Here is a 27,769-nt window from a genome sequence, read left to right on the forward strand (position 1 = left end):
TTGTCAAGTTGTCAATCATGGTGGCAAGTGCCTGAAGGCTTGAACAGAGCTGGAGGACCCATTCCCAAGGTGGCAACTGGTGCTGCCTGTTGGCGCGAGGCCTCAGTTCTCCTCCCCGGGGGTCTCTTCAGAGCGCTGCTTGAGTATTTTCATGATACAGAGGGTGGCCTCTTCCCAAGCCAGCGACCCAAGAGAGTACAAGCTATATGCTTCAGTGTCTTTTATGACCTAGGCTCAGATGTCACTCATTTCCTGGACATCTGATTGGTTGCCCACATCAGTGTTACTCACTATGGGAGGAAGCTACACAAGAGCTTGTATACCAGAAGGCTGGGATCGCTGGGGGCCACTCTGGAAGCTGATGACGACGACAGTAATAACAGCTGATCATCTTTAAACTTACTTTATGCTAGACACTATTCGAAGCTTACAATAAATCTATGAGGTAGGTACTATTATCTTTACTTCACTGATGGAGAAAATAAGGTACACGGAAGTTAAGTGCTTACCAGATCTCACAAAGCTGGCGAAGGACACAGCTGGGATTCAGATTCAGGGACCTCAGCTCCAGGGCCACCCTCTGCCAACTGCACCACTGCACGGCAGGCCTTACTTGGTTGCAGGAAGTGCTGTACATGTGTTCTGCAGAACGATGCACCAGGCAAAATTCCCCGTTTCCATTCCCCTCAGATTTCAGTCACTTGCTCATTTTTGCCAAACTAATAGATGTAGAGTAGAAACTCAGGGTTCTAATTTGCATTTTTCTAGTTACTGGTGAGGGCTACACTTATTAGCGACTCCAGTTTTCTTGTTTGACTTTGCTTTTCATACTCTGCATATTCTTATTTTATGCTGTCATTTTCTTCCTGATTGCAGGCGTTCTTTCTCTAATCAAACCCTTATTTTTGCAAACTCTTGGCATTAGACACCGCAAATACTTTCTCCTAATTCACATCCATTTTTGAGAGGCTTTGCAGATAGAAATCTTGTTATAGATGTCAAAGCTATCAGACCTTAGGGGTTGTGCGTTGGGATTACATTTAAGAAATCAATCTCCACTCCAAAGGCCTAAAGACCCCATCTGTCCTTACTAGCTTTATCATGCTACCCTTCATTCAGGTCAATTGCTCTGGGCTTTCATTTTATAGGGGATGAGCTATGGATCCAAGTTTATTTTTGTTCAAATAATATGTAAATTTCTGAGCACCATGATTCATCTCTTCCCCACCAATCTGTATCACTATCTTTACCAAATGCTGTGTCTTTAAATACTCGCCTGTCTAGTCCCAGGTCTAGTTTAGTGCTAATTCCTGTTCTCTCCAAGGAAAAAGTGTTGTGAAAGTTTTTACTCACATTGCTTTCTAGATTAACAAAAAATTCAAACACCACCCTAAGACCTCTGGAGTTCAACATTGGCTTGTATTCTTTTCTAAAACAGAGCACCCAGTTAAGAAAATTTTTCTTATGAAAATAAATGTATGTTTATTTTTAAAAAGAACAAAAAGAAAGCCCCAACCAAGAACCAAGGGTGGGGCACAGAAGTCAATGTTTCCTGTGAAAGTCAACCACAGCCAGTGTTGGAACACCTGCAAAGGTCAGGTACCTCCGTCCAAAGATCTGCTCTCAAAACTGGCATTTAGCCAGCTGCTGGTCTGCGTGGGCCTTGATCACTGGGATGGGCGACTGTTCCTGTTGGAGGTCTGGCTGCCCTATGCCCGCTACCACAGCCCACATCCACCAGCACAGCTCCACAAAGTCACATATCCTCAACGCTCCACTTGTAGGCAAGCTCTTCCACTGCCTTCTTGCTGGCAAGCCTGGCAAAGCGCTTCTGTTCAAATCCATTGGATCTGCAATCAAGAGATACACTCATCAGAACCCTGAACTGGGCATCTATTTTACAAAGGACAGAACAGTTCATAATAAACAGCACAGAGGAAAGCAAGGCAACTGTGTGAAAACATCTGAAGCAGGTGCAACAGAATCAAAGGGACAAAACACATGATTCACCTTCTCCTCAGCCCTTGTTCAGACCTTCCTCCCACTCTGCAACAACTGTTTCAAACCTTACCATTTTCTAAAGCTCAGCTGACATCTGTATCTCAGTTCATCCACTCATTAAACACTTATTCTCACTGTCCACTAGGCAACGTGGTAAGCATTAGGAAAATGAAAACAACACAGCACCTACCCTGATGAATTCATAGACTAGTGGAAGAAAGAGACAGCTAAACAATTTAAATTTAAATAAAAAGGATAAACTATGGTAGAAGAAAGATGCATGGAGTATCATGAAACAATAGAGATCTTACTGAGCTTAGAAGCAACACAGTAAAAAGGTGACACAAGGCCGGCACCGCGGCTTAACAGGCTAATCCTCCGCCTTGTGGTGCCGGCACACCGGGTTCTAGTCCCGGTCGGGGCGCCAGATTCTATCCCGGTTGCCCCTCTTCCAGGCCAGCTCTCTGCTATGGCCCGGGAAGGCAGTGGAGGATGGCCCAAGTCCTTGGGCCCTGCACCTGCATGGGAGACCAGGAGAAGCACCTGGCTCCTGGCTTCGGATCAGCACGATGAGCCGGCGGCAGCGGCCATTGGAGGGTGAACCAACGGCAAAAAGGAAGACCTTTCTCTCTGTCTCTCTCTCTCACTATCCACTCTGCCAGTCAAAAAAAAAAAAAAAAAAAAAAAAGGTGACACAAGGGATGGACAAGAATGGCCAGCAAAGGCTGAAAAGAGCAAGAATTAACCACAGGGAGCAGAAGGGTCAAGAGGTCTTTACAGGATAGACATCACCATAGGCAGTAAAAGGAAGGGCACAGAAGTGAGTACCACCCTAAGCGCAAGGAACTAAGGCAAACTGGCATGGCTGCAGCCAAAAGTGGAACAAAGGAAGCAGCCACAAGCCAAACTAGAAAGGCAGACAGAAGCCAAGTCCTAATGAGCTTTATAGATCATGGTAAAAAAAAGGCCGGCGCCGTGGCTCACTAGGCTAATCCTCCACCTGTGGTGCCGGCACACCAGGTTCTAGTCCCAGTTGGGGCACCGGATTCTGTGCCGGTTGCCCCTCTTCCAGGCCAGCTCTCTGCTGTGGCACAGGAGTGCAGTGGAGGATGGCCCAGGTCCTTGGGCCCTGCACCTGCATGGGAAACCAGGAGAAGCACCTGGCTTCTGGCTTCGGATAAGCGCGATGTGCCGGCCGCGGCAGCCATTGGAGAGTGAACCAACGGCAAAGGAAGACCTTTCTCTCTGTCTCTCTCTCTCTCACTATCCACTCTGCCTGTAAAAAAAAAAAAAAAAAAAGAAGAAGCTTAGATTTCATTCAGAAAAGATGAGCTTGTTCATCAGGCTGAGAGACAGACAGGGAGCTCCCATCCACTGGTTTACTTCCCAAAAGCCCACAACAGCCAGGGCCGGGCCGGGCCAGGAGCCAGGAGCCAGGAGCCAGGAAGTCAGTCAGAGACCGAATTACTTGAGCCATCACCTGCTGCTTCCCAGGGTCTGTATCAGAGGAAGTTGAAAGTGGGAGTCCGAGTCGGGTACTGAACCCAGGCGCTCTGATATGGGAGATGGGTACCCCGGCCAGCAGCTTAACTGCTAGGCCAAATGCTGGGCCCGTGAAGTGTGGGTTTAAATCAGGAGCATAAACTGTTCTTCCAAGAGCTCACTCTGGAGGAGCCTGTAGGCAGGAACGTCACTGCAAAGGTCCAGGTAAAAAGATGACAGCAATGATAAAAAGGAGGGATGGAAAGCGAGAAGACAGAAGAGGCAAAATCAGTAGAACTCAGAGACTGGTTAGTGCATAAAGCCAAAGTGAGAAGACGTGCTGTGCATCTGCTTCACAGGTTAATGACTGAGTGAGCAGACGAGTGAGGCTGCCAGTAGCCAACAAAGAGAGGACAAGAGAGGTGCGGGCTTGGGGTCGGGGACGCTGAGGAGGTCCATTTTAAACGTGCTGACTCTGAGGCATCTCAAGTGCCATCTATCAACAAAGAACTTCAACATGCGGCTGGATGTACCAGGACAGGCAGGAAATACAGATTTGTGTATTTCCATGGCTCAAAGCATGACCAGGTGAAATTCAGAGAACAAAGGGCGTGAGACAGCCAGGGGTTATGGATGGAGCCCTGAGGAACATTTAACAGGTGCGCAGAGGAAGAGATGCTCACAAAGGTAGCCAAGAAGAAATGATGGAATCAGCAGGAAGGTGTCTTGGACCCCAATGGTGGCGGTGGTGAGGGGGCTGAAGGGGGAGCAAGTGGATCTCAGATCTCTTCTGATTCCTATGTGTTACTTCAGTCTTCTTAGCTCAGCTTCTTGAAAGAGCCTTCATGTGTCCATTCCCTCACTTCTCATCCACCCCTTAACACAATGGAACCTGGCTTTTGTTTCACTAGAGCCTCAGACTAGAGAATCAGGAGTCCAGGGTTCCAGCTCCAGCTGCATCGTGTGAGTGGCATGACTCCAGGTAAACTGCCGATTTACCTAGTCCTCGGCTTCTCCTTTAAGTAATGGCTGTTAGAATAACTGAACTAATGGGTTTTCAGACTGCAACAAACTGCAGATCTGTTCTGGAAAGATTCCCTTGTAGAAGGCCAAGAGCGGGCAAAACTAGAAAAGTTGATTAAAGACTGAATAATCAGGGGCTGGCATTGTGACATAGAGGGTAAAGCCTCCACCTGCGATGCTGGCATCTCGTAAGGGCATTGATGTGTGTCCAGGCTGCTCCACTTCCAATCTAGCTCCCTGCTAATGTGCCTGGGAAAGCAGCAGAAGATGGCCCAAAACCTGGGCCCCTGCCACCCATTTGGGAGACCCCACTGAAGCTCCTGGCTTCAGCCTGGCCCAGCCCCAGACGTTGGTGGCTATTTGGGGAGTAAACCAGCAGATGGAAGATCTCCCTCTCTGTGTCTCTCCCTGTCTCTCTGTAACTCTGCCTTTCAAATAAATAAATCTTAGGAGAAAACAAAAAAACAACCCCTCACTATCCCAAATAATTGCAGAACTTACATTCTCTTCAAGTGCAAGTCAAACATTCATAAGGCCGACAATATACTGGGCTAGAAAACATATTTTAATAAATGTCCAAAGATCTGGCCGGCGCCGTGGCTCAACAGGCTAATCCTCTGCTTTGCGGCGCCGGCACACCGGGTTCTAGTCACGGTCAGGGTGCCGGATTCTGTCCCGGTTGCCCCTCTTCCAGGCCAGCTCTCTGCTGTGGCCAGGGAGCGCAGTGGAGGATGGCCCAAATGCTTGGGCCCTGCACCCCATGGGAGACCAGGATAAACACCTGGCTCCTGCCATCGGATCAGCGCGGTGTGCCAGCCGCAGCCGCGGCGGCCATTGGAGGGTGAACCAATGGCAAGGGAAGACCTTTCTCTCTGTCTCTCTCTCTCTTACTATCCACTCTGCCTGTCAAAAAAATAAATAAATAAATAAATGTCCAAAGATCAATATTTACAGAGTATATTCTCTGACCACAATGGAATTGAATTAGAAGTCAATAAAAGGGGCCAGTGCTGTGGTGTAGTGGTAAAGCTGTTGCTTGCAGTGCTAGCATCCCATATGGGCGCCGGTTCGAGTACCGGCTGCTCCTCTTCCAATCCAGCTCTCTGCTATGGCCTAGGAAAGCAGCAGAAGACGGCCTTGGGCCCCTGCACCCACATGGGAGACCCGAAAGAAGCTCCTGGCTGCAGATCAGCCCAGCTGTGACTGTTGCAGCCAATTGGGGAGTGAACCAGCGGATGGAAGACCTCTCTCTCTCTCTCTGCCTCTCCTTCTCTCTCTGTGTAACTCTTTTAAATAAATAAATACATCTTAAAAAAAAAATGTCGCCGGCACTGTGGCTTAACAGGCTAATCCTCCGCCCTGCGGCGCCGGCACACCGGGTTCTAGTCCCGTTCGGGGTGCCGGATTCTATCCCGGTGGCCCCTCTTCCAGGCCAGCTCTCTGCTATGGCCCGGGAAGGCAGTGGAGGATGGCCCAAGTGCTTGGGCCCTGTACCCCATGGGAGACCAGGAGAAGCACCTGGCTCCTGGCTTCGGATCAGCGCAGTGCGCCGGCCACGGTGGCCATTGGAGGGTGAACCAACGGCAAAGGAAGACCTTTCTCTCTGTGTCTCTCTCTCTCACTGTCCACTCTGCCTGTCAAAAATAAAAAATAATAATAATAGTAATAAAAAAGAAAACCTGGGAAACTGCCTAGGCCATCGAGTGTATGCATATCTAACAAGACACCAAGTATCTGAAAAATGCCACATTGAAAGAAGCAGCATGGACCCTTCCATATTTACAATGGTGGGGTTGAAAGCTGTGCCCAGGCCAAGCAGTGGGGCTGGACACAGGGTTGGTGGCCAAAAAAAAAGAATATGAGCTTTCTGCTGCATGTGCTTAAAGACACAGAGTGCTGAACTTGGGATTTGGATGTGGAGTCTCTGGTCATTGAACAAAGCCCCCAAGATACATCGCTGTACATGTGTGGATTAACCCACACATGAGCTCCGCCTGACACAGAGATGATCCTCACTGACAAGAGATAAATTACTCCTAAACCAGAAGAGAAGGTGGCACAGAAGGAAAAGATATCCTACAAAAAGCTGAAGAAACAAAAACTTACGGCCTGGGAATAAATTCAACATAAAACAAATACAAGTTAAAAGCAAAAAAGAAGCCAATAACAGGAAGATATCTCGGGAAATCACTATGTTTGGAATTTCACAATGCACTTCTAAATAATCCATGGATCAAAGATCCAAGAGGAAATATTTTACAAATCCATAATACATGAAAAAACTCTCAGTAAACTAATAGAAGGGAGCTTCCTCAACTTAGTAAGGTTTACTGACAAAAAGCGTAATTTACAAAAACATTTTTAATGGTAGAAGACCATGTTTTCCTAAGATCAGGAATAAAGCTCTTCCTACTTCTAGCCAGCATCTGCACTGGAAAGGCTAGCTAATGCCACACACAAGAAAAAGAAACAAAAGACATTCAGAATGTAAAGAAGCAAAATGGTCTGTATTCAAAAACAGCATGATCTTCTAGATACAAAATCTGATGGAGTTTACAAAAAAAGTTACTGTACAAGATGAGCTGTTCATCAAGAAAAACTGACAATATTTGTTACCAATGATAAAATTCAAGCTTTTAAGTATAAATTAGAATTTTGAAAAATTGTCACCATAATTCTTTAGCTTCCCATATTTAAAGAGACTTGCAGTAAGGTAAGACTAACGAAAGTATAACTATATAATGAAAACATGTCAGCATTTGGAAGAGCTGAAAAACTCAGCAAACCAGTATTTTGCAAATGATCAATGAGTGATGTTATAAAATCATGTATGGGGGCAGGCATTTGATGTAGTGATTAAGATGCCACTTGGAATGCCAGCATCCCATTTCAGAGGCTGGGTTTGAGTCCCAGCTCCATTCCAGATTCCAGCTTCCTGCTAATGCAAACCCTGGGAGGTAGCAGGTGATGGCTCAAGTGGTTAGATTCCTACCACCCATGTGGGAGATCTACATTGAATTCTGGCTCCTGGCTTTCAACTGGCCTAGCCTTGGCTAAAACAGGCACTTCAGGCGTGACACAGCAGATAGGAAATCCATCTGTCTGTCTCTCTGCCTTTCAAATTAAATAAATAACTAGACAAAAAATTAGAACAAGAGTCTAGAAATAATAACAAAAATGAACTGAAGTCAAAGATTCACTCAAACTAGGAAAAAGATAAATCGATTTTTATGCAACAGTATGAGAAGTTCCCTGACATGATTTCAGATCCCACTAAGGCAGCTTCAAGAAACTGGCACTTACTTGAGATGTGGTGCAGTATAACTATGTGTTCCCTTCTCTACCTACCCTTGTGCAAGGCTGACTTTTCTTCACTAAACAACATTTCACAACAGACAAATGCAGACTCCAGCTGCTGAAGTCAGACATTAATGAGACTTGCAAAAGCATAGATCAACACTATCCTTGTCAGTACTTTTCAATTTGAAAAATATAGCTATTTTTCATAAAAATAATATGGCAATTATTCTAACATGTAACAGCTTTACTTTTAGAATAAATTAAAGTAAGAATAATTAATATATTTAAATTAATATTTAATATTTTGGAATAAATTAATATAATTAAATGTCTCAGATTTAATTTCTAATATGGCAAATATTAATATAATCTATGTAAATAAATAAAAGCTTTTTTTCTAAATATTTTTAATTTTTTATTTTTATTCCTAAATATTTTTCCTAAATATATAAATATATTTAGGAAATATATATATATAAATTTATAAATATAAATAATATATTTAGGAAAAATAAAATTTTCCTGACTATATTATTCCTAAATAATATAATCTATGTAAATAAATAAAAGCTTATTTTTCCTAAATAATTTTTAAGAGTGTAAAGGGGTCATGAGATTAAAAATTTTGAGAATCATTATGCTAGATACTAGAACAATGTTCTTTAGTAGGCAAGAGGAGATGGGATCTAATAAGTTAGTAGAGGGACTGACTTGGAGTGGAGAAAATACAGCTCATCCATCAGAACAGACAAGAAGTTACAGTACACGGAAACAGATGCTGCTGGTTGAATAGATGAGAGTGTGAAACATTACAAGCAGCTCACTGCTCAGAGAGGGAAGGAAATGAAGGCTCAAGGGCTACATTTTAAAGATACAGACCACAATCCATAACTCATTCCCTCTAAACCTTAGCAAATATCATTAAAAGTGGCTAATGTCCAAGACAAAAGATGCCCTACCTTGACGTCAATTCTGAAAAAGAAATAGGAGGGAGGGGAGTGTTCCGAGCGTGGGAAATAGGATTTGTGGACCTCAGAACTAGAAGCAAGTAAAATGTATATTATTCACCCAGTGATTACAGCAGAGAAGGAGGCAGAGTATAGAGTGATTTAGAAACAGTGAGGAAAGATTAAGGTCAGACAGAAGAGAAGATGAAAATGTAGGAAGTAATCATGATTACCTGTCCACTCCATCCCAGCGATATCCAGGCCAGATATTGAATCTGTTGGGAGGAGGTGCTGGGCCATTGTAGCGAGGTCGCACTAATGAGAGGAATGAAAAAAAAAATAGTCAGTTTCTGCATTGTAGTGCAGTGGGTCAAGCCGCCACCTGCAATGCTGGCATCCCATGTGAGCACTGGTTTGAGTCCTGGCTGTTCTGTATCCAATGGAGCTCCCTATTAATATGCCTAGGAAAACAGTGGAAGATGGTTCATTTACTTGGGCCCCTCCCACCCACATGGAAGAGCGGATGGAGTTCCAGGCTCTTGGCTTCCACCTGGCCCAGCCCTGGCCATTGGGGCCACTTGGGGAGTGAATCAGCAGATGGAAGATGGATCTCTGTCTCTCCCCCTGCAAATCTGCCTTTCAAAAAAAGTCTCAATTAAGTTGAACCTAACTTTCCAAATACAAGGAATTTAGAAGTGTATGAGAGGGGCCAGTGGTATAGCCAGAAAAGCCATCGTTGCAATGCCAGCATCCCATATAGACACCAGTTCGAGTCCCAGCTGCTCCACTTCCAAACCATCTCCTTGCTAATGCACCTGGGAAAGCAGCAGACGAAGGCCCTAATAATTTGGCCCCTGCACCTACATGGGAGACCTAGAAAAAGCTCCTGGCTCCTGGCTTCAGACTGGCCCAACTCTGGCCGTTGGCCATTTGGGGAGTGAACCAGCAGATAGAAGATCTCTCTCTCTCTCTGTCTCTCCTCTCTGTAACTCTGCCTTTCAAATAAATACATAAATCTTAAAACACAAACAAACAAAAAACCCAAGTTGTTCAAATCTCAACTTTAGAGACAAAGTGCTTTAAAAAAAAAAAAAAAGTAAATGGGAAAGGCTTCTTTGCACATTGCTGTGTATTAGCACCCTAACAACTGTCTCTCTTCACAAAAATCCCCTCTAGTCACTTCTGGTGACTGCCGGAAGTCTCACCTTTCTTATTCTTGCTCTCCTTGGCCTTACTCTTTTTGATGAAGTTGGCCATGGGGTCTCCTTCTCTTTCTTGTTCTCTCAGCATCCGATCCAGATCTTCATCGTCAATATAGCGGGCCAGAGGCTTCTGCATCTCCTTGATTGCATCCTCCACATTCTGCTGCTGTTGCCGGTCCTGGGCAAGCCTGAACCAAAGAGAACCAGGAGGGCTTGCAACTGCGTTTGGTATTTCCATCCCTACACTGGATGGACCACACTCCTACATTAGTAGAACCTCCTCCTTCTAGTAACCCAGGCTAAATATTGAAAACATTGAGCTGGAAGTGTGCAATAAATCAGTATCCTAGGGAGGAGATTCAGCACAGTGAATTTCCCATTCCTGATAACAGTCTTTAAATAACTTTTTTTTTTAGGTTAACATGCAATGCTAGCACACTTTTAAAGGGGTACAATGGAACTTTTCCACACATATACACAGCTTCAACCAACCACATCAGACAACCATCCTGTTTCCTTATCTTTCCCTTGTGCTTGCAGTGTATCAGCTCCTCTCTTCCAGCTCTTCATAGAGGATATTTTATACCATCATGAGCCCCAGTCACCCCTACTGCGCTGCACTATACCAGAACTAGCCAGGTTTACCCTACTTTTTTTAAGTACCCATTGCCCCACCCTCCCCTCCACTTCCCTCACCTCTCCCCACATCTAGTAATCCCTATTTTAAATGTGGATCAAGTGTCTAATAACAGCTTTCGGGGCTGGCACTGTGGCATGGTGGGTAAAGCTGATGCTTGCAGCACTGGCATCCCATATGGTCACTGGTTCAAGTCCCAGCTGCTCCACTTCAGGTACTGCTCCTTGATAATGTGCCCAGGAAATGCTTGGGCCCCTGCACCCACGGGGGAGACCAGAAAGAAGCTCCTGGCTCCTGGCTTCACATGGGCTCAGCTCTGGCTGTTTCAGCCATTTGGGCAGTGAACCAGTGGATGATAGATCTCCCTCTGTCTCTTCCTCTCTTTCTGTACCCTACCTTTCAAATAAATAAAACAAAAGAACAGCCATGACAGAACAATGAACTGTTGGCAGAGCCGGGGAACAACTTGTTCTCATCACTACAGTCCCGCTTCCCCTTTCAGGGTCCCTTACCCTTTTCCCCATCGTGCGTACTGCTCATTTCTCTCCATGTCCTTCTCCGCTTTTCTCCTCTCCTCCAAACGTTCCAGTTTCAAATTCCTCTTACGACCAAATTTATCTCGAAATACGGTTTCAGCAAACTGGAATTGAGCTACAAAGAAAAACCACATTTTTTAAAGATAAATAACAGGTATTAAAATCAGAAATAATATTCTAACACATGATACCAACAGCTTGGGATTCTGATGCTAGGTAAGAACTTCTACAGCCAAACTACAAGTAGTTCCTATCAACATCTAGCCGCATTTTGGTGATGGGCCTGAGAAGCGACATTTTTCAAGAAGGAAACCATCTGGTCCCACAGAGAAGTTAAAATGATGCATAAAATCAAAGCTGAAATTTGGTAGCAATTAACTATCAATAAGTTACATTAAAAAAATAAAAGCTGCACGAGCCTGGAATGGTCTCAGCACTTTTACATTTTTACCTTCAAATGCCAGGGTTTCTTGGTCCTGTTTCTTGAGCTCCTGCTGTTCTTGCTCTACATTAGTTAACACCAACCCAGTTTTAGCTCCAGAATACATGTGTGCAGCCTATGCAATGAAAAAGGAAGCATCTGATGTTAATGAGACATGGTTAACTGCAGTTCTGATGATCAGCAATGACCAAACCAAAAATTCCAGCTTTGCATTTTCATTATTTACCAAAGGATAAAAGAATAAAATCTAATTTCATGGAAAATCTAATAGTACCATCAAGTTGAGGAGTAAGCAGAAACACAAACCAACAATATGTAAGCGGGAAGACTAAGCATTTGCATTTCTGACTTCTCAGCATACAAACTGCACACACCAAGACACTCTCGGCTCACTTGATCAGAAATTTTTATCAAGCTCGGAGCAACACTGAAAAAAATGCTCCATTTAAAGTGTAAACTTGAGCAAACCTAAGATGCTACATTGTAGATATATTTCAGGAAAAACAAAAGACTTGATGAAAGGAAAACTTTGTACTAATCTCCACCTCATATCAAGATAGCAAACCCCACCCCACAAATGGAGTATATGGTGGATCTTGGCATCCGTAAGCAACTAACTCCGATTAATATGACACCTCCCAGGAACTGAACAGACACATAAAATTCCAAGGGGTCCAGCTAACACAGACATCTTACTTTTTCCCCAAGAGCAGGTTTGGGGACAGGCTGGTCCACCTAACCAGGACCAGTCTTTTCCAGGTCTTCTGAGAAGACTTAGCTGAGAAACCTGCCTGAGAGAGAAACTCGCACACCACAGTGCTTAATCAACTCGCAGATAAGATGCCTTTAGTGCCACTAGTCTTCCTTATGGTTACTTGGGGTTCACATGGACTTTTATTGTGCTAATCCCTCAAGCTTTATCATAGATGTAAAATACAACAAAACAGATTTCTCAGACTGTGATTTCTGAAAGTAGTTTTATAGTTTAAGTGTCTTTCTTTATGTTCCAGCTAGACATGTAATCCAACTTACAATAATAAATTTGTAACAAATTACACTAAATGATCACTTTGTCCTAAGCTCACACTTAATTACTCACACTTGATTCTCATAATAATCTCAGGGTACTGCCATTATCTACAGCTGAGATGCAGAGATATTAAGTATCTTGCCCAAATCTCACATTCAGTAACTGGCAGAAATAGGATTCAAATATGTGATCAGTTTGACACAGGCTTTGTGCTACGAACTCTATCCTACAAACCACAACCCTTCATTTACTCAAAAGGAAGCCGGAAGTTTTTCCAGCCCAACTAACATGAGACTTGACACAAGCCCATCTGGGTGGGGTTACAGCCAGTCCCGCCCTGAGAGCAAAGGAAAATGCTCCAGTGGTACTTCTAAGCCAGGATTCCCTGCACTGCCATAGCTACCTCCTCCGCTGGCTCGGTTTCCTGGGACTCGTGCAAAGCCGGAAGACAGGAGTCACGGGAAGGGAAGGACGGGGCTCCCTACCCGCTTTCCGGGAGGCTGACTTCTCCTGGGTGGAGACAGATCCGAATCAGGAGACCTGGTCCCCCGTTTCCTCCTTGGTGGAGAGAGGTCAGAATCAGAGCTTCGGTGCTGAGGTCTATTCCGTGGAGGAGACAGATCTGAATCAGAATCCGGAGGCCTCGGATGTTTACGCCGTGGAGGAGAAAGATCGGAATCAGAGGCTTTCCGGCAGTCACCTGGGTAGGAAAAAGAGTCCCCACGTGTGACTCAAGTCTCCTAGGTGAGGAACTTAAATGAAATTTCCTTTGGCTGGAGGAAGAGCCTAGAAATAAAGAGAAGACTAACCCCTCTGTAAGAATCTATAAGAAAAATGTACTCAGCTGGTATAGAACATTGACCTAAACACAAGTACAGATGCTTTGGGAGAAGAGCCAAGTCAGAGATACTTTCAAAACCAACAGGCAGGAGATGGGGTTCTACTCCCAACTGACTAGTGACTGTGACCATGACCGCTGTGCCAAACTTCAACACCTCCATCTACTCACAGAACAGGCAAAACAAGTTGGGAGTTAGCTCTCCATGGTGTGGCCAAAGTTGGAAACAGCTACAGTATATTCTGATATCTGATATATATCATGTTAAGAGAGAAGGTAAGATTACACACACAGTAATACTCATTCTGCATAGCCAGGACTCAACTGCATCAAAAATACATTCAAAAAAAAAAAAAAAAAAAAAGACTAAAAGAGGGCACACATTCAGCCTAGTGGTTCAGATGCCCCAATTCTACAACAGAGTATCTGGGTTCAATATCTGGCTCCAGTTCCTGACTCCAGCTTCTTATTAATGCAGACCCCAGGAGGCAGCAGTCACAGCTCAAGTACTTGGGTTCTTGCCAGCCACATGGGAGAACTGGATTGAGTTCCCAGCTTCCAACTTCAGCCCAGGCTGCTGCAGGCATTTGAGGAATGAGTAGCAGATGGGAGCTCTCTGTCTGTCTCATTGGACCTCTACCTCTCAAATAAATTCATTTTTTAAAAGACTAAAAGGACATTGGTTACAACATTATCAGTGATTGCCTCTGAATGACAGAATTTTGTGTCACTTTTTATGCCTTTTTGTACATTTCTATGCATTATAAAACTTCTGCCACAAACATGTAGTACTTTTATACATGGTGAGAAGTAAATAAAATAATTCATAAAAATTTCCTCCCTGCCACCATAATGTTTTAACTCTCCTGAGCCCAGTCTCCCACTTTTCAAAACTTTTCCAAAGAAATTCCATTCTCACATCTAATACAGCAAGGAAGGGTGCAACAGAAAGCTGCCAGGGAGTGAGTCCTTCCTTCCCGCGGGCGGTCACGGGCTCACCTTTAGAATCAAGCGGCTGCTTATCTCCAAAGTGGGATTTTGCCTGTCTTTTTCGTGGCGGAGAGAGATCCGAGTCACACTCATATTTGCTCTTCTTCGGGAGTAATGAATGAGAGGTCTGTGGCTCATTCCAAGGTGGAGAAGTCTTGCTAGATGCTCTTTCTGGGCCTTTCTTACTTTTGGTTTTGGACACTGAGTGAGTGACATCAGGTGCCGAATTGGGGGAATTGTGCCGGGCCCCCCTGAGCTGCCCTGTGTCAGAGGTGCCGAGAATTTTCCTAGGTTGGGAAGCATCAGGGGAGCTGTCAGGGGCCCTTCTGGAGGAAGAAATATCTGAGGAATTATGAGACGTCCTCCTAGAAGGAGATGGATCTGGTGAATCACGACGGGTTCTCCTAGGAAACACAGCTGAAGGCTTCCTGGGAGGAGAAGGATCCGGGGTGTCGTGACGGGCCCTCCTGGGAGGGGAAGGATCCGGGGTGTCGTGACGGGCCCTCCTGGGAGGGGAAGGATCCGGGGTGTCGTGACGGGCCCTCCTGGGAGGGGAAGGATCCAGGGTGTCGTGACGGGCTCTCCTGGGAGGGGAAGGATCCGGGGTGTCGTGACGGGCCCTCCTGGGAGGGGAAGGATCCGGGGTGTCGTGACGGGCCCTCCTGGGAGGAGAAGGATCCGGGGTGTCGTGACGGGCCCTCCTGGGAGAAGGATCTGGAGTGTCGTGACGGATTCTCCTGGGTGGGGAAGGATCGGGGGTGTCGTGACGGATTCTTCTGGGAGGGGAATGATCGGGGGTGTCGTGACGGACCCTCCTGGGAGAAGATGGATCCGAGGTGTCATCATGGATTCTCCTGGGAGGAGAAGGATCCGGGCTGTTGTGACGGAAACGCCCTTGTGAAGGTAGGTCTTCATCGTGACCTAAACACAAAGAGCAAAGAACCAGATTTCCACAGTTGCTCTGTCCACCCCTTCATTTAAAGTTTCAAAAGACGTCCCAGCAGCATACACCTCAGAACTACTCAGAAAGCCCAAAAAGTCTGCACAGCACTCTTCCTTAGAGGCAGCAAACCAGCACTCATGAGTCTGGAGAATAACCCCGCTTACTGGTCTACAAGTCGTAAATCTGAAAGCATTTTGAAGACATCTTTCATAGTATACCCTCTAAGGTAAGCAGGGCAGGTCCCTTGTTTTATAGACATGAAAAGGGAGGCTCTGTGATACTGAGAGATTTCTTATTTAAGGTCACAGCTACTAAGATAAAGACTGGCTAGAACCAAACTCTTCTAACCCTTAATCCAGTTTCTTTCCAAAACCTCATTTATGCAGAGTTCCCCATCAGTGGCTCCTACTGATACTTAGCCTAGACTATTTATAGCTGTAATCAATCTTCTTTCAAAAGTCAAATGGACGGGGCTGGCGCTGTGGCGCAGCGGGTTAATGCCCTGGTCTGAAGCGCCAGCATCCCATATGGGCACCGGTTCTAGTCCCGGCTGCTCCTCTGCCCATCCAGCTCTCTGCTGTGGCCTGGGATGGCAGTAGAGGATGGCCCAAGTCCTTGGGCTCCTGCACCCACGTAGAGGCCCAGAGGAAGCGACTGGCTCCTGGCTTCGGATCGGTGCAGCGTGGCCATTGCATCCAATTGGGGAGTGAACCAGCGGATGGAAGACCTCTCTCTCTCTGTCTCTACATCTCTCTGTAACTCTGTCTTTCAAATAAATAAAATAAATCTTTAAAAAAAAAAAAGAAAAAAGTCAAATGGACAAAACCTTTGCATATTAAAATGAAATGCTTGTTGGCCGGCGCCGTGGCTCAACAGGCTAATCCTCCACCTTGCGGCGCCAGCACACCGGGTTCTAGTCCCGGTTGGGGCGCCGGATTCTATCCCGGTTGCCCCTCTTCCAGGCCAGCTCTCTGCTATGGCCTGGGAAGGCAGTGGAGGATGGCCCAAGTGCTTGGGCCCTGCACCCGCATGGGAGACCGGGATAAGCACCTGGCTCCTGGCTTTGGATCAGCGCGATGCACCGGCCGCAGCGGCCATTGAAGGGTGAAGCAACGGCAAAAAGGAAGACCTTTCTCTCTGTCTCTCTCTCTCTCACTATCCACTCTGCCTGTCAAAAAAAAAAAAAAAAAAAAAAAAAAGAAAAAAGAAATGCTTGTTAAACATTTAATCCATGTCACTGTGCTTGTTGTTAGAGGAGAAAATCGCTAGAAAAAAGATTAAGCACTTACTGATAACCTACCATGTGCGAATGCTCTATACAGATGGCCTTATTTAATTTTCACAAGTGTGGGCAGTAAACACTGTCCTCATGAGGAAGTGATACCCGGGAAGATCAATTCACTGCCAAAGTCACACTACTAGTAATTCGTGAAGGAGTAAATACCAAATCCAGATCGGACCCCAAAGTCCATGTGAAATCTTTAAAAATGTGTAGCTGAGGGAAAAATTCACATTTGAGACCATCAATTTCAGAGATAGAATAGTATGAAATGTTTATAGCAACTGCAACATTCCCCAACTCCAGTTCCTCCTCTCCCTCTAGTTCTTGTTATTGAGCTCCATGCACCAAAACCACAGCTGGCTAGGAACACGTGGATCCTTGTTAAGTGCATGAAGTGAACCGAGGCACCCCTCTGCTCTGAGAACAGACCTATGGCACTGGAATCCACCCCACAGAGAACAGCACTGATGTCTGCAGGAGGCTTGACAATAAATCTAACCCATGAGAGACCAGGAGAAGCACCTGGCTCCTGGCTTCGGATCAGCAAGATGCACTGGCCGTAGCGGCCATTGAAGGGTGAACCAACGGCAAAAGGAAGACCTTTCTCTCTCTGTCTCTCACTATCCACTCTTCCTGTCAAAAAAAAAAAAAAAATCTAACCCATGAGACTGATACATTTCAAGAGATGTATACAAAGGGGGAAAAAAACCAGAACAGTAAGTTATTTCCAGTAAATAAAGGACTGTGTGTGTGTGTGTGTGTATGAGAGAGAGAGAGAGAGAGAGAAAGAGAGATTTCCTAGACCTTTAGACATGGAGACCAGATCTTCTCTGAAAAGATTATACAAAAGATTGGAAACACACCTACAGGATAAGATAGAAAATAATGGATAAGACTAAAAAGCATTCTGATAAAAATATCCCAAGACTAAGGTTTTCATTTTTTTAAAAGATTTATTTATTTATTTGAAAGGCAGAGTTGCAGAGAGACAGAGGCAGAGAGAGAGGGAGAGAGAGAAAGAGAGAGAGAGGGAGGAGAGGTCTTCCATCTGCTGGTTCACTCCCCAAATGGCTATAATGGCCAGAGCTGAGCTGATCCAAAGCGAGGAGCCAGGAGTTTCTTCCCGGTCTCCCATGCGGATGCAGGGGCCCAAGCACTTGGGCCATCTTCTGCTCTCACAGGCCATAGCAGAGAGCTGGATGAGAAGTGGAGTAGCCATGTCTCAAACCAGCACTCATATGCAATGCTGGCACCATAGGTGAAGACTTAACTCACTATGCCACGGCACCGGCCCCAGACCCTGCTTCTTGATAGCTGTTTAATTCCAGTTTACTCTGGAGGCTTGCTCCTTTTCCCACATTGAGGATGAAATTAGTTTCTAGACAAGATTTGTCATCTGTGTTATACTTTCTGCCATTATGTTAATTATCTTAGAGTTCTGATTTGAAAAAATGTGTAGTGAAAGTGACAGCTATGGATTAGTGATCACTGTTGTCTTGGTTACTTTTCAGTACATATTATGAAAGAAAACTTTAGGGGCAGTGCTGTGGCATAGTGGTTAAAGCCCCTGCCTGCAATGCCAGCATCCCATATGGGCGCTGATTTGAGTCATGGCTGCTCTACTTCTGATCCAGCTCTCTGCTATGGCCTGGGAAAGCAGTAAGAGATGGCCCAAGTCCTTGGGCCCCTGCACCCATGTGGAAGACCTGGAAGAAGCTCTTATCTCCTGGCTTCAGATAGGCCCAGCTCCAGCCTATTAAACCAACAGATGGAAGACCTCTCTCTCTACTCTGCTTCTCTGTAACTTTGCCTTTCAAGTAAATAAATAAACCTTTAAAAATTAAATAAATAGAAATATTAAAAAAAAAAAAAACAAAAAAAGCAGGATCCTTGTCTATGAAAGAACACACACAGGACAAAACCAAGCATGCCCCCAGTGGCTACACAGAGCAGGACGTACTCACTGGACTCACAGGTACAGCTATCTAGAAAGTTCTTGGAAAAGGAGGAACGCTCTAGTGAAGAGCAACAAGCTGCGAGCAGCAAATGCCTATCAGCAAGCCAACAATTCCACACTACTGAAGGCACCTCCTGGGCTAGGCAGCAGGAGGACCACGGCAAAGCACAAGGGACAAACACACACCTCTTACTCAACTCAGAAGGTCTCAAAAGAAAACAAGAAGAACTTTTTTTAAGGAAGTTAAATTATTGGCCTAGAGAGAAGGTCTAGAATAGGCAATTGGAGGATAATGCATTGTAAAATACTAATATTTAAGGGAAAAAAACCAGAAATCTATTAACACAAATAAAAAGGACAAAAACCACTGGTCCTTGACCCAGACATGACCACTTCACTCTGGAAGAGAAGACAGGGGTGAAGTCTCCAAAGTGCTCCTCTGCTTCTTGTGACCTCCTCCCAAAGTCCCGCCTGTGGACCAAGAGCTCTCCCATCTAGGCCGAGAGCAGTCCCAGAGGAGCCGCTTCCTGACCTCGGTAACCCCTCATACCAAAATATGAGAGAAAGCAGGGCACTTGATCGCTAAGTTCCCATGTCTTACTCATTCTGAAGAAATCCTGAATTCTTTTTCACACTCGATTTTTCAGGCTCAATAACACACTAAAACAAACTATCATTCCTCTAAAAGAAAAGTGTACAAAAGGGAAAAGGGTCTACCCTGTAAACGGGGAGTTCAGATTCATCTGCTGGAGGAACTCACCTCCTAGGAGCTTCCATTTGGCACTGGAGCGAAAGGCCTCCATCTGTTTGACCTCTTCCGGCCGTTCATCCACAAACTCAGCCACCTGTGAGAAGAGGGACACTATGTAGAGGACATCCCCGCAACCAGCCAAGGAGCACTGTTGTCTCAAAACCTGAAGCTATGACCATTCCCATTCCTGATACACAGAGTACACCCAAAACAGTCATGAAGAGACACAGAGCAGTGCTCAGTTACCTCCGCCCCATAAACACCAACTGTCACTGTACTGGGTTAATTATACACCTTTCCCTGATTATCACTGTCCCTCCAAAGGTTAATTTCTTTCATGACAAACCTTTTTGTTAACAATCCGGGTACACAGGTGCCACTTGTAAACTAAAAGCCACATTCCTTTAACATTTTTCACTTTTACATTCAAAGAGAAAACACAGGCTGCCTCCCTGTCACGCCTGCCTGCCACAGATCAAGGACTCTGGGCTCCTTTCTGTTGCAGGTTGTCACAATGCCTGGTATTCTTAAATCCAACCAAGGAAGCCTCTGAGATGCACACAGAATCACAGATGTTTAAGGCATAAATCTACATCTCACATTCTCTAAACTCTCAAACAAGCTGGAATTGTCTCGAAAGTACTCCTGATAGGGGCTGGCACTGTGGAACAGAAGGCTAAGCCTCCACCTTTAGTGCCGGTATTCCATATGGGTGCCGGTTCCAGTCCTGGCTGCTACATTTCTGATCCTGCTCTCTGCTAATGGCCTGGGAAAGCAGCAGCAGATGGTCCAAGTGCTTGGGCCCCTGCATCCACACTGGATGCCCGAAAACAGCTCCTGATCCTGGCTTCGGATTGCTCCAATTCCGGCCATTGAGGCCATTTGGGGAGTGAACCAGTGGATGGAAGACCTTTTTTTTTTTTTTTAATCTATAACTCTGCCTCTCAAATAAATAAATAAATCTTTAAAAAAGAAAAGAAAAGAAAAGAAAGAAGGAAGGAAGAATGGAGAAAACAAAATATCCCTGATAAATATTCACTCACTCAATCCTTGACAGGAAACTCATGATCTTACAAGGCAGTCACTGCATTTTTAAACAGTGTGAGAAGGCTTCAAGTTTTATGAGATCCATATCCATCTTCTTATAACTTCCTTCCACTGATCCTAGTTCTACCCTCTGACAAAACAGATTCCCATTCCAGAAGATAGATTTTCTTTCTTTTTTTAAAAAAAGATTTATTGATTTATTTGAAAGAGTTACACAGAGAAGGAGAGGTAGAGAGAGAGAGAGAGGTCCTCCATCCATTGGCTCACTCCCCAACGGGCCTCAACGGCCGGAGCTGCGCTGATCCGAAGCCAGGAGCCAGGAGCTTCTTCCAGGTCTCCCATGCGGGTGCAGGGACCCAAGGCCTTGGGCCAACTTCTACTGCTTTCCCAGGCCATAACAGAGAGCTGGATCAGAAGTGGAGTAGCCGGGTCTTGAACTGGTGCCCATATGGAATGCCAGCACCACAGGCAGTGGCTTCACCTTCTACGCCATAGCACTGGCTCCCAAAGGATAGATTTTCAAAGAGACTGGCATTGCCAATTTCTAGTTACAAAGTAGACTATGCGCAAGGCACTATGTTATGTACTTTACTTAAATATTATCCCATTCTTACCTCACAGGGTCCTCACAATAATCCTGCACAGAAATACCCCATGCTGCTAAACAGAATACATTGATTTGCTTGTTTTTACTGGCGGCAGCCTAACTCACTGCACCACAATGCTGGCACTCAAACCATTTTTAAAAAATAATTCTAAGAGGCCAGCACTGTGGCACAGAGGGTTAAGCCACAGCCTACAGCACTGGCATCCCATATGGATGCCGGTTTGAGTCCTGGCTACTCCACCTCAGATTCAGCTCCCTGCTAATGAGCCTAGGAAAGCAGTGGAAGATGATGCCTCAAGTATTTGGGCCCCTGAACTCATGTGGGAGACACACCCAAATGAAACTCCTAGTTCCTGGCTTCAGCCTAGCCCAGTCCTGGCTGTTGCAGCCATTTGGGGCGTGAACCAGCGGATGGAAGATCTCACTGTCTACCGGCTCTCACGCACCCTTCAAAACTCAACTCAGTCGGCGGCGTGGCTCAACAGGCTAATCCTCCACCTTGTGGCGCCGGCACAATGGGTTCTAGTCCCGGTCGGGGCGCCGGATTCTGTTCCGGTTGCCCCTCTTCCAGGCCAGCTCTCTGCTATGGCCTGGGAAGGCAGTGGAGGATGGCCCAAGTCCTTGGGCCCTGCACCCGCATGGGAGACCAGGAGAAGCACCTGGCTCCTGGCTTTGGATCAGCGTGGTGTGCCGGCCGCAGCGCACCTGCCATGGCGGCCATTGGAGGGTGAACCAATGGCAAAGGAAGACCTTTCTCTCTGTCTCTCTCTCACTGTCCACTCTGCCTGTCAAAAAAAAAAAAAAACAAAACCCTCAGATATTTACATCTACATGACGTCTCCCAACAAAATACCAAGTATGCTATCTACCCTGGGCTCCCATGGCATTTGCTGCATGTGGCCTGGGAAAGCAGAAGATGGCCCAAGTCCTTGGGCCCCTGCACCTGCGTGGGAGTCCAGGAAGAAGCTCCTGGCTTCAGATCAGCACAGCTCTGACCACTGAGGCCAATTGGGGAGTGAACCAGAGGATGGAAGACCTCTCTCTCTCTGCCTCTCTTTCTCTCTCTGTGTAACTCTTTCGAAGAAATCTTTTTAAAAATATCATTGCTTACCAACACAACACACAGAACAGTACCAACTGCTGACCCTGGGATCTTGTGGCTGATTGGGAATGGCGGCTTGCTGCTGCCACCCAGCATCATAAGAGAAGAGTGCACTGCACACTGCTAACCCAGAAAACAGTCAACATGCAAAATTACAAGGATAGTTTCTACTGACTGCAAATAGCTCAGGAACTGTCTAAACAGACATAGTGAAAGACTAGGCTATGGTACTGGCCCAAAAACAGATGCATAGACCAATAGAACAGAATCAAAACTCCAAAAATCAACCCATACATCTACAACCAATTTATTTTTGACAAAGGAGCTAAAAATCAATCCCTGGAGCAAGGACAGTCTCTTCATCAAATGGTGCTGGAAAAATTGGATCGCCACATACAGAAGCATGAAGCAAGACCCCTACCTTACATTTTACACAAAAAGCCACTCAAAATGGATCAAAGACCTAAATCTACGACCCGATACCATCAAATTATTAGAAAACATTGGGGAAACCCTGCAAGACATTGGCATAGGCAAAGCATTCTTGAAAAAGACCCCAGAGGCACAGGTAATCAAAGACAAAATGGACAAATGGGATTACATCAAATTGAGAAGCTTCTGTACTGCAAAAGAAACACTCAGCAAAGTGAAGAGGCAACCAACAGAATGGGAGAAATAATTTGCAAACTATGCAACTGATAAAGGATTAATAACCAGAATATATAAAGAGATCAAGAAACTCAACAACAAACAACCCAGTTAAGAAATGGGCAAAGAACTTAAACAAAAGAGGAAATCCAAATGGACAACAGATACATGAAAAAATGCTCAGAATCATTAGCCATCAGAGAAATGCAAATCAAAACCACAATGAGGTTTCACCTCACCCCAGTTAGAATAGCTTTCATACAGAAATCAACAAACAACAAATGCTGACAAGGATGTGGGTAAAAAGGTATCCAATCCACTGCTGGTAGGAATGTAAACTGGTACAGTCATTGTGTAAGACAGTATGGAGTGTGGAGATACCTCAGAAATCTGAATACAGACCTATCATATGATTCATTCAATCCCACTCCTGGGAATTTACCCAAGGGAAATGTTATCAACATATGAAAGTTACCTGTACCCCTGAATTCACAATAGCAAAAATGAAATCCTGTTGATTGCAACAAAATGGATACAACAGGAAAACATTTCACTTAGTGAAATAAGCCAGTACCAAAAGCACAAATACCTTATGTTCTCCCTGATCTGTGGTAACAGAACATCTAAAAGGTAATCTATACATGTGAAATTGACACTGAGATGACTCTGAACAGCCCTTGTCTCAACTGCTGAGGATCAGTTTTTCATACTATTTGTTGAACTCTTTACTTAGTATAGAGTTAATCATGTGTATAAAGTTAATTGAAAATAGATCTTAGTAAAAAAATAAGAATGGGGTGGGGGTGGCTGGTGCAGTGGCATAGGGGGCTAAAGCCTCTGCCCGCAGCATCAGCATACCATATAGGCACTCGTCCATGTCCTGGCTGCTCCTCTTCCAATCCAGCTCTCTGCTACGGCCTGGGAAAGCAGTGGATCATGGCCCAAGTGCTTGGGCCCCCTGCATCCTCATGGGAGACCCAGAGCAAGCTCCTGGCTCCTGGCTTTGGATCGGCTCAGCTCTGGCCATTTCAGCTATTTGGGGAGTGAACCAGCAGATGGAAGACCTTTCTCTCTGTCTCTCCCTCTCCCCTCTGCCTGTAACTCTACCTCTCAAATAAGTAAATAAATCTTTAAAAAAAAAAAAAAAAGGGAAGAGGAAAAAGAAGGGTAGGAAGGCAGAAGGGAGGGTGGGTAGGGTGGGAAGAATCACTATGTTCCTAAAGTTGTATTTATGAAATGCATGAAGTCTGTATACCTTAAATAAAAGGCTTCTGAGAAAAGAAAGACAGACGGACAGACTAGGCTAAACCATTCTCTGTGCTCAACTTTCCCCTACAAATCTATTCTGCCCTGGGAGTTAACACTGAGAAGCTTAAATCATTTCCAAGTCCCAGAGTCCTGAATATACATACCACAGGCAAATCTCCATCATCTTCTTCCTCCTTTTCTGGTTTAGTGGTAGAGATAGCTGTCCAGCTCACATCATCATCCACAATCCGCATTCTAAATGGAAACAATAAAAAGATCAAAAAGGATACCAATCTAAGAACATGATCCATTGGTTTTACAGTAAAGCTCAAAATCCTACAAAATCGCCCATAGTCTAATTTTTGCTCCCATGGCCAGCTTCATCTCATACCACTGCCCCTCAGTTCACAGTCTCCCAGGTCATTCTCTGGTGCCTAGAATGACCAAATTCCTTCCACATCAGCTTTCACATCCGGAATTCCTTTCCCTCTGTCTAACCCACTATTCCCCTATTTACCAGGAAACTCTTACTCATTCTTCAAGTCCTAGCAAAAATATCACTTTCTTGGACACAGCTTCCTTGCCTATCCTCTCCCTGCCCCAAGATCAAGATCTTCAGTTATACTTCCATTGTATTGATCACGTAAGAAATAAATCAATTAGCTGTGTAATCAGTTGTTTAAATGCATCCCCATTGAACCACAGCTCCATCAGAAGAAGCAAGGCTCTCTGGTTCACAGAGGCGTCCTCACCACCCCGCAGTAACTGGCACGGCAGGGTATGGTCAGCCTTCCGCATCCACAGGCTCCACACGCAGGTGCATACTGAAAACAGCCAGGTATGACAAGTAATCTAGAGAAGACTTAATGTACACGGGACTTCATACATGGGTTAATGCAAACAACACTATGCCATTTCATATAAGGAAGTGTGATGTGAATAATTATTATTCATAAAGCCTAGGGCAAACACTGATTCATTGGTTAAGCCACTGCTTGGGACACCCACATCCTATGTCAGAAGTGCCTGGTTCTAGACCTGGCTACACCACTTCTGATCCTGCTTCCTCCTGGTGAGCTTTCTCAGGTATTCAGGTCCCTGCCATCCCCATGGAAGACCCAGATTGCGTTCCTGGCTCTGGTTTCTGCCTGGCCCAGCCCTAGCTGTCACAGGCAATTGGGAAGTGAACCATTTGGAAAATCTTTGTCTCTCTCTCTCTGACTTTCAAATAAGATGGAAACAAACAAAAAGAAATTTTATAAATTTTTACTAGGGCCAGCATTGTGGCCACTACCTGCAAATAAGCTCTGATTTGAGGCCTGGCTGCTCTACTTTCAATCCAGCTCCTTGCTAATGAGCCTGAGAAAGCAGCGGAAGATGGCCCAAGTATTTGGGCCCCTGCCACCCATGTAGGAGTCCTGGATGAAGTTCCAGGCTCCTGGCTTATGCCTGGTCCAGCCCCAGCCATTGCAGCCATTTGGGGAGTAAACCAGCAGATGGAAAAATCTCCATCTCTCCCTCTCTAACTTTGCCTTTCAAATGTGTAAATACATCTTTAAAAATAATAATTTTTTAAAGATAGGGATACTTGATGCAACATCTCTAATCACAACAATCACCACTTAATATGCTATATTACTCAACTTTACTGTCACTTTAAAAATTAGGAATCTTAAGCTGAGAGATGAAAAGATCTTGCTCACAGCCACACATCCTACAGTGGTCTGGCAAGGACAGAAACACAGATGCTGCACGGCCACGTCTCCAGCGTCCACACACGAATGGGGAAGAAAGAATGAGGTGAGAATCACACTAGGAGAATAAGCGGACTAATTCTTGGGAACTAATTTGACTTCCTGGGCATATCTGTTTCCTAGGGCTGGCCATCACAAAGTACCACAAACCTGGAAGCTAAAAGTCTGAGGGCAAGTCCAAAATGCCAGCCCATGCTCCCTAGGAAGCCTCCTGGGAAGAGCTTTCCTTACTTCTTCCGGCTTCTGGAAGGTCCCCAAGGTGGGGGAGATGGGAGGTGGGGGTTGGGGGTCAGAGGGTAATGAGGGTGCTGGCTCCTGGCAGCATAAATCCAACCGGATGTCAGCCTCCATGTACGCAGGGCCGTTTTCCCTGTGTCTCTTCTTAAAAGAACACTTGCCATATTGGACTTAGTGCCCACCTTAACCAAATAGGACCTCATCTTAACTGGTAGCATCTGCAAAGAACCTGTTTCCAAATAACGTCTGAGGTGCTGGGTGGACAGGAGTCAGGGGGCGAGGAGCACTGTTCAACCCAGGACTTTGGATACAAAACATTTCTCATTAAAAAAAAAAAAAAAAGACACAGAAATACCTACTTAATGGGAGTGTTGTGATGCTTAAAGACACTCGTGTTTTAAGTTCTTACAACGGCACTTGTTAAGAACTACAAATGACAAGAATCGTGTGAACAGCGGTTATTACTGTCAATAGTAGTTATTACTAAAAGAACAAGATGCGATCTTGGGTCTCTGGTTCAGGACCGGAGACCAAGGGATCTGGGGCACCCCCAACCCCACCTCTCTCTCTCTCTCACACACACACACACACACACACACACACCGCCCGGGACAGGCCCTGGAACCCTGAAAACCCAAACCCGGAGACCGAATCAGCCCCACTGCTCTCGGGGCACAACAGTCACAGGCTACAGGCGGGAAAGGAGAGTTACAGCCTGGCTCCGACGCTTGAAGACGCTGCCCGGACGCGCGGGGCTTAGGCCGAGCGGTCCGCGCGGAGCCCGAGGCTTGGACCGGGGTCGGCCGGGAATCTGAGCGAGGCCGGCGGGCCCCGGGATCAGGAAGCGCCGGCGGCCGGGGCGGAGTCGGGAAGGCTCACGGCGCCGCACGCCCCTTCCCAGTCAGCACCACTCACCCCTTACCGCCGGCCCCGCTGGGCTTCGGCCGCTTTTTGCGCCGTTTGCGCCCGGAGTTGGAGGCCCCATCGACGCCGGCATCTGGCCCGGATAAGTAACGCTTCAGGTACTCGGCCTTGGAGAGCGGCGGAGCTGCCGCCATGGCAGCGGCGAGGGCAGGGACGGCTAGGCGTTGGGGACAAAATTCTTGAGAGCGAAACAGACGGCGGCCGTCGAAGGGGTGGAGCCAGAACCGGAAGTAGCGGATGAGCTCCGACCGTGGAGACTGACAGGTGAGCCCCGCCGGTGACGCCGGGGCGGGCTAGCGTAGACATTCCTGCGGTGACGCAATCCTGTCTCTTCTTTATTCATCCAACGTGCTGGCAACAAGCTGACCCAAACAAGATCCCCTGCCCCCGCGGCCTCGGAACCGCACTGTGGTTAAGGTCGCCGGCCCTGGAGTGGCAGCGGACCCTGTGCGACTTTGGCCAAGTTTTCTAACAAAGTAGGCACAATGATTGGCACAGCCTAACTTAAAACGGTGGCGGGGATTGAGACATTACTGCGTGCTCATCGGCCTGTGATCGTTTTATCAATGTCAGTATCTTTAGGTGGGCAGGAACCTGCTCTGGTGGGTTACCAGAGGCAGCCAGGGAGCCCAACCCCAGTGTAATTACTGTGGAAAATTCGTAGGCTTCCAAAGCCTGTGCAGGTGCCCCACACTTGGTCCTATTGGTCGCCCCTAGTTCTTCTAGGAAACTGTGTAAAATTTTTCCAATAAAAGGATGTGGATCTACTTTCTGCATACTAAATAGCGAAGCTGGAGAGACTGAACTCGAATACTCAGGTTTCTGGGGAGAAGGCTCTTCT

General features: G+C 45.9%; 1 protein-coding gene across 2 annotated transcripts; it reads right to left on the reverse strand.

Moving 5' to 3' along the window:
• Positions 1-1,409: 1,409 nt before the first annotated feature.
• BUD13 (BUD13 homolog) lies at positions 1,410-27,138 on the reverse strand. 2 transcript variants are annotated; one of them, XM_062197062.1, is made up of 10 exons: positions 26,920-27,138; positions 24,178-24,268; positions 19,371-19,455; positions 14,438-15,349; positions 13,086-13,300; positions 11,580-11,685; positions 11,105-11,243; positions 9,959-10,143; positions 8,987-9,068; positions 1,410-1,850 (listed from the first exon to the last, which is right to left on the reverse strand). In XM_062197062.1, exons 1-10 carry the CDS (start codon positions 27,060-27,062, stop codon positions 1,757-1,759), a joined length of 2,052 nt encoding a protein of 683 aa, XP_062053046.1. In that variant the 5' UTR covers positions 27,063-27,138; the 3' UTR covers positions 1,410-1,756. The 2 variants fall into 2 exon arrangements, with proteins under 2 accessions (XP_062053046.1, XP_062053047.1); XM_062197063.1 differs by lacking the exon at positions 26,920-27,138 and adding an exon at positions 26,364-26,724 and having other exon boundaries at positions 1,411-1,850.
• Positions 27,139-27,769: the final 631 nt, after the last annotated feature.

This window comes from Lepus europaeus, chromosome 7 (assembly GCF_033115175.1).
Source record: "Lepus europaeus isolate LE1 chromosome 7, mLepTim1.pri, whole genome shotgun sequence".
NCBI lineage: Eukaryota > Metazoa > Chordata > Mammalia > Lagomorpha > Leporidae > Lepus > Lepus europaeus.

What these genes read in the sequence shown, in the direction of transcription:
- BUD13 (XM_062197062.1), bottom strand. Translation starts at nt 27,062, where the DNA reads ATGGCGGCAGCTCCGCCGCTCTCCAAGGCCGAGTACCTGAAGCGTTAC. An exon ending in AGAAACCCTGGCATTTGAAG is followed by an intron (nt 11,244 to 11,579) that starts GTAAAAATGTAA and finishes TTTTCTTTGTAG; the next exon opens with CTCAATTCCAGTTTGCTGAA. An exon ending in TACGCACGATGGGGAAAAGG is followed by an intron (nt 10,144 to 11,104) that starts GTAAGGGACCCT and finishes TCTTTGGTTCAG; the next exon opens with GCTTGCCCAGGACCGGCAAC.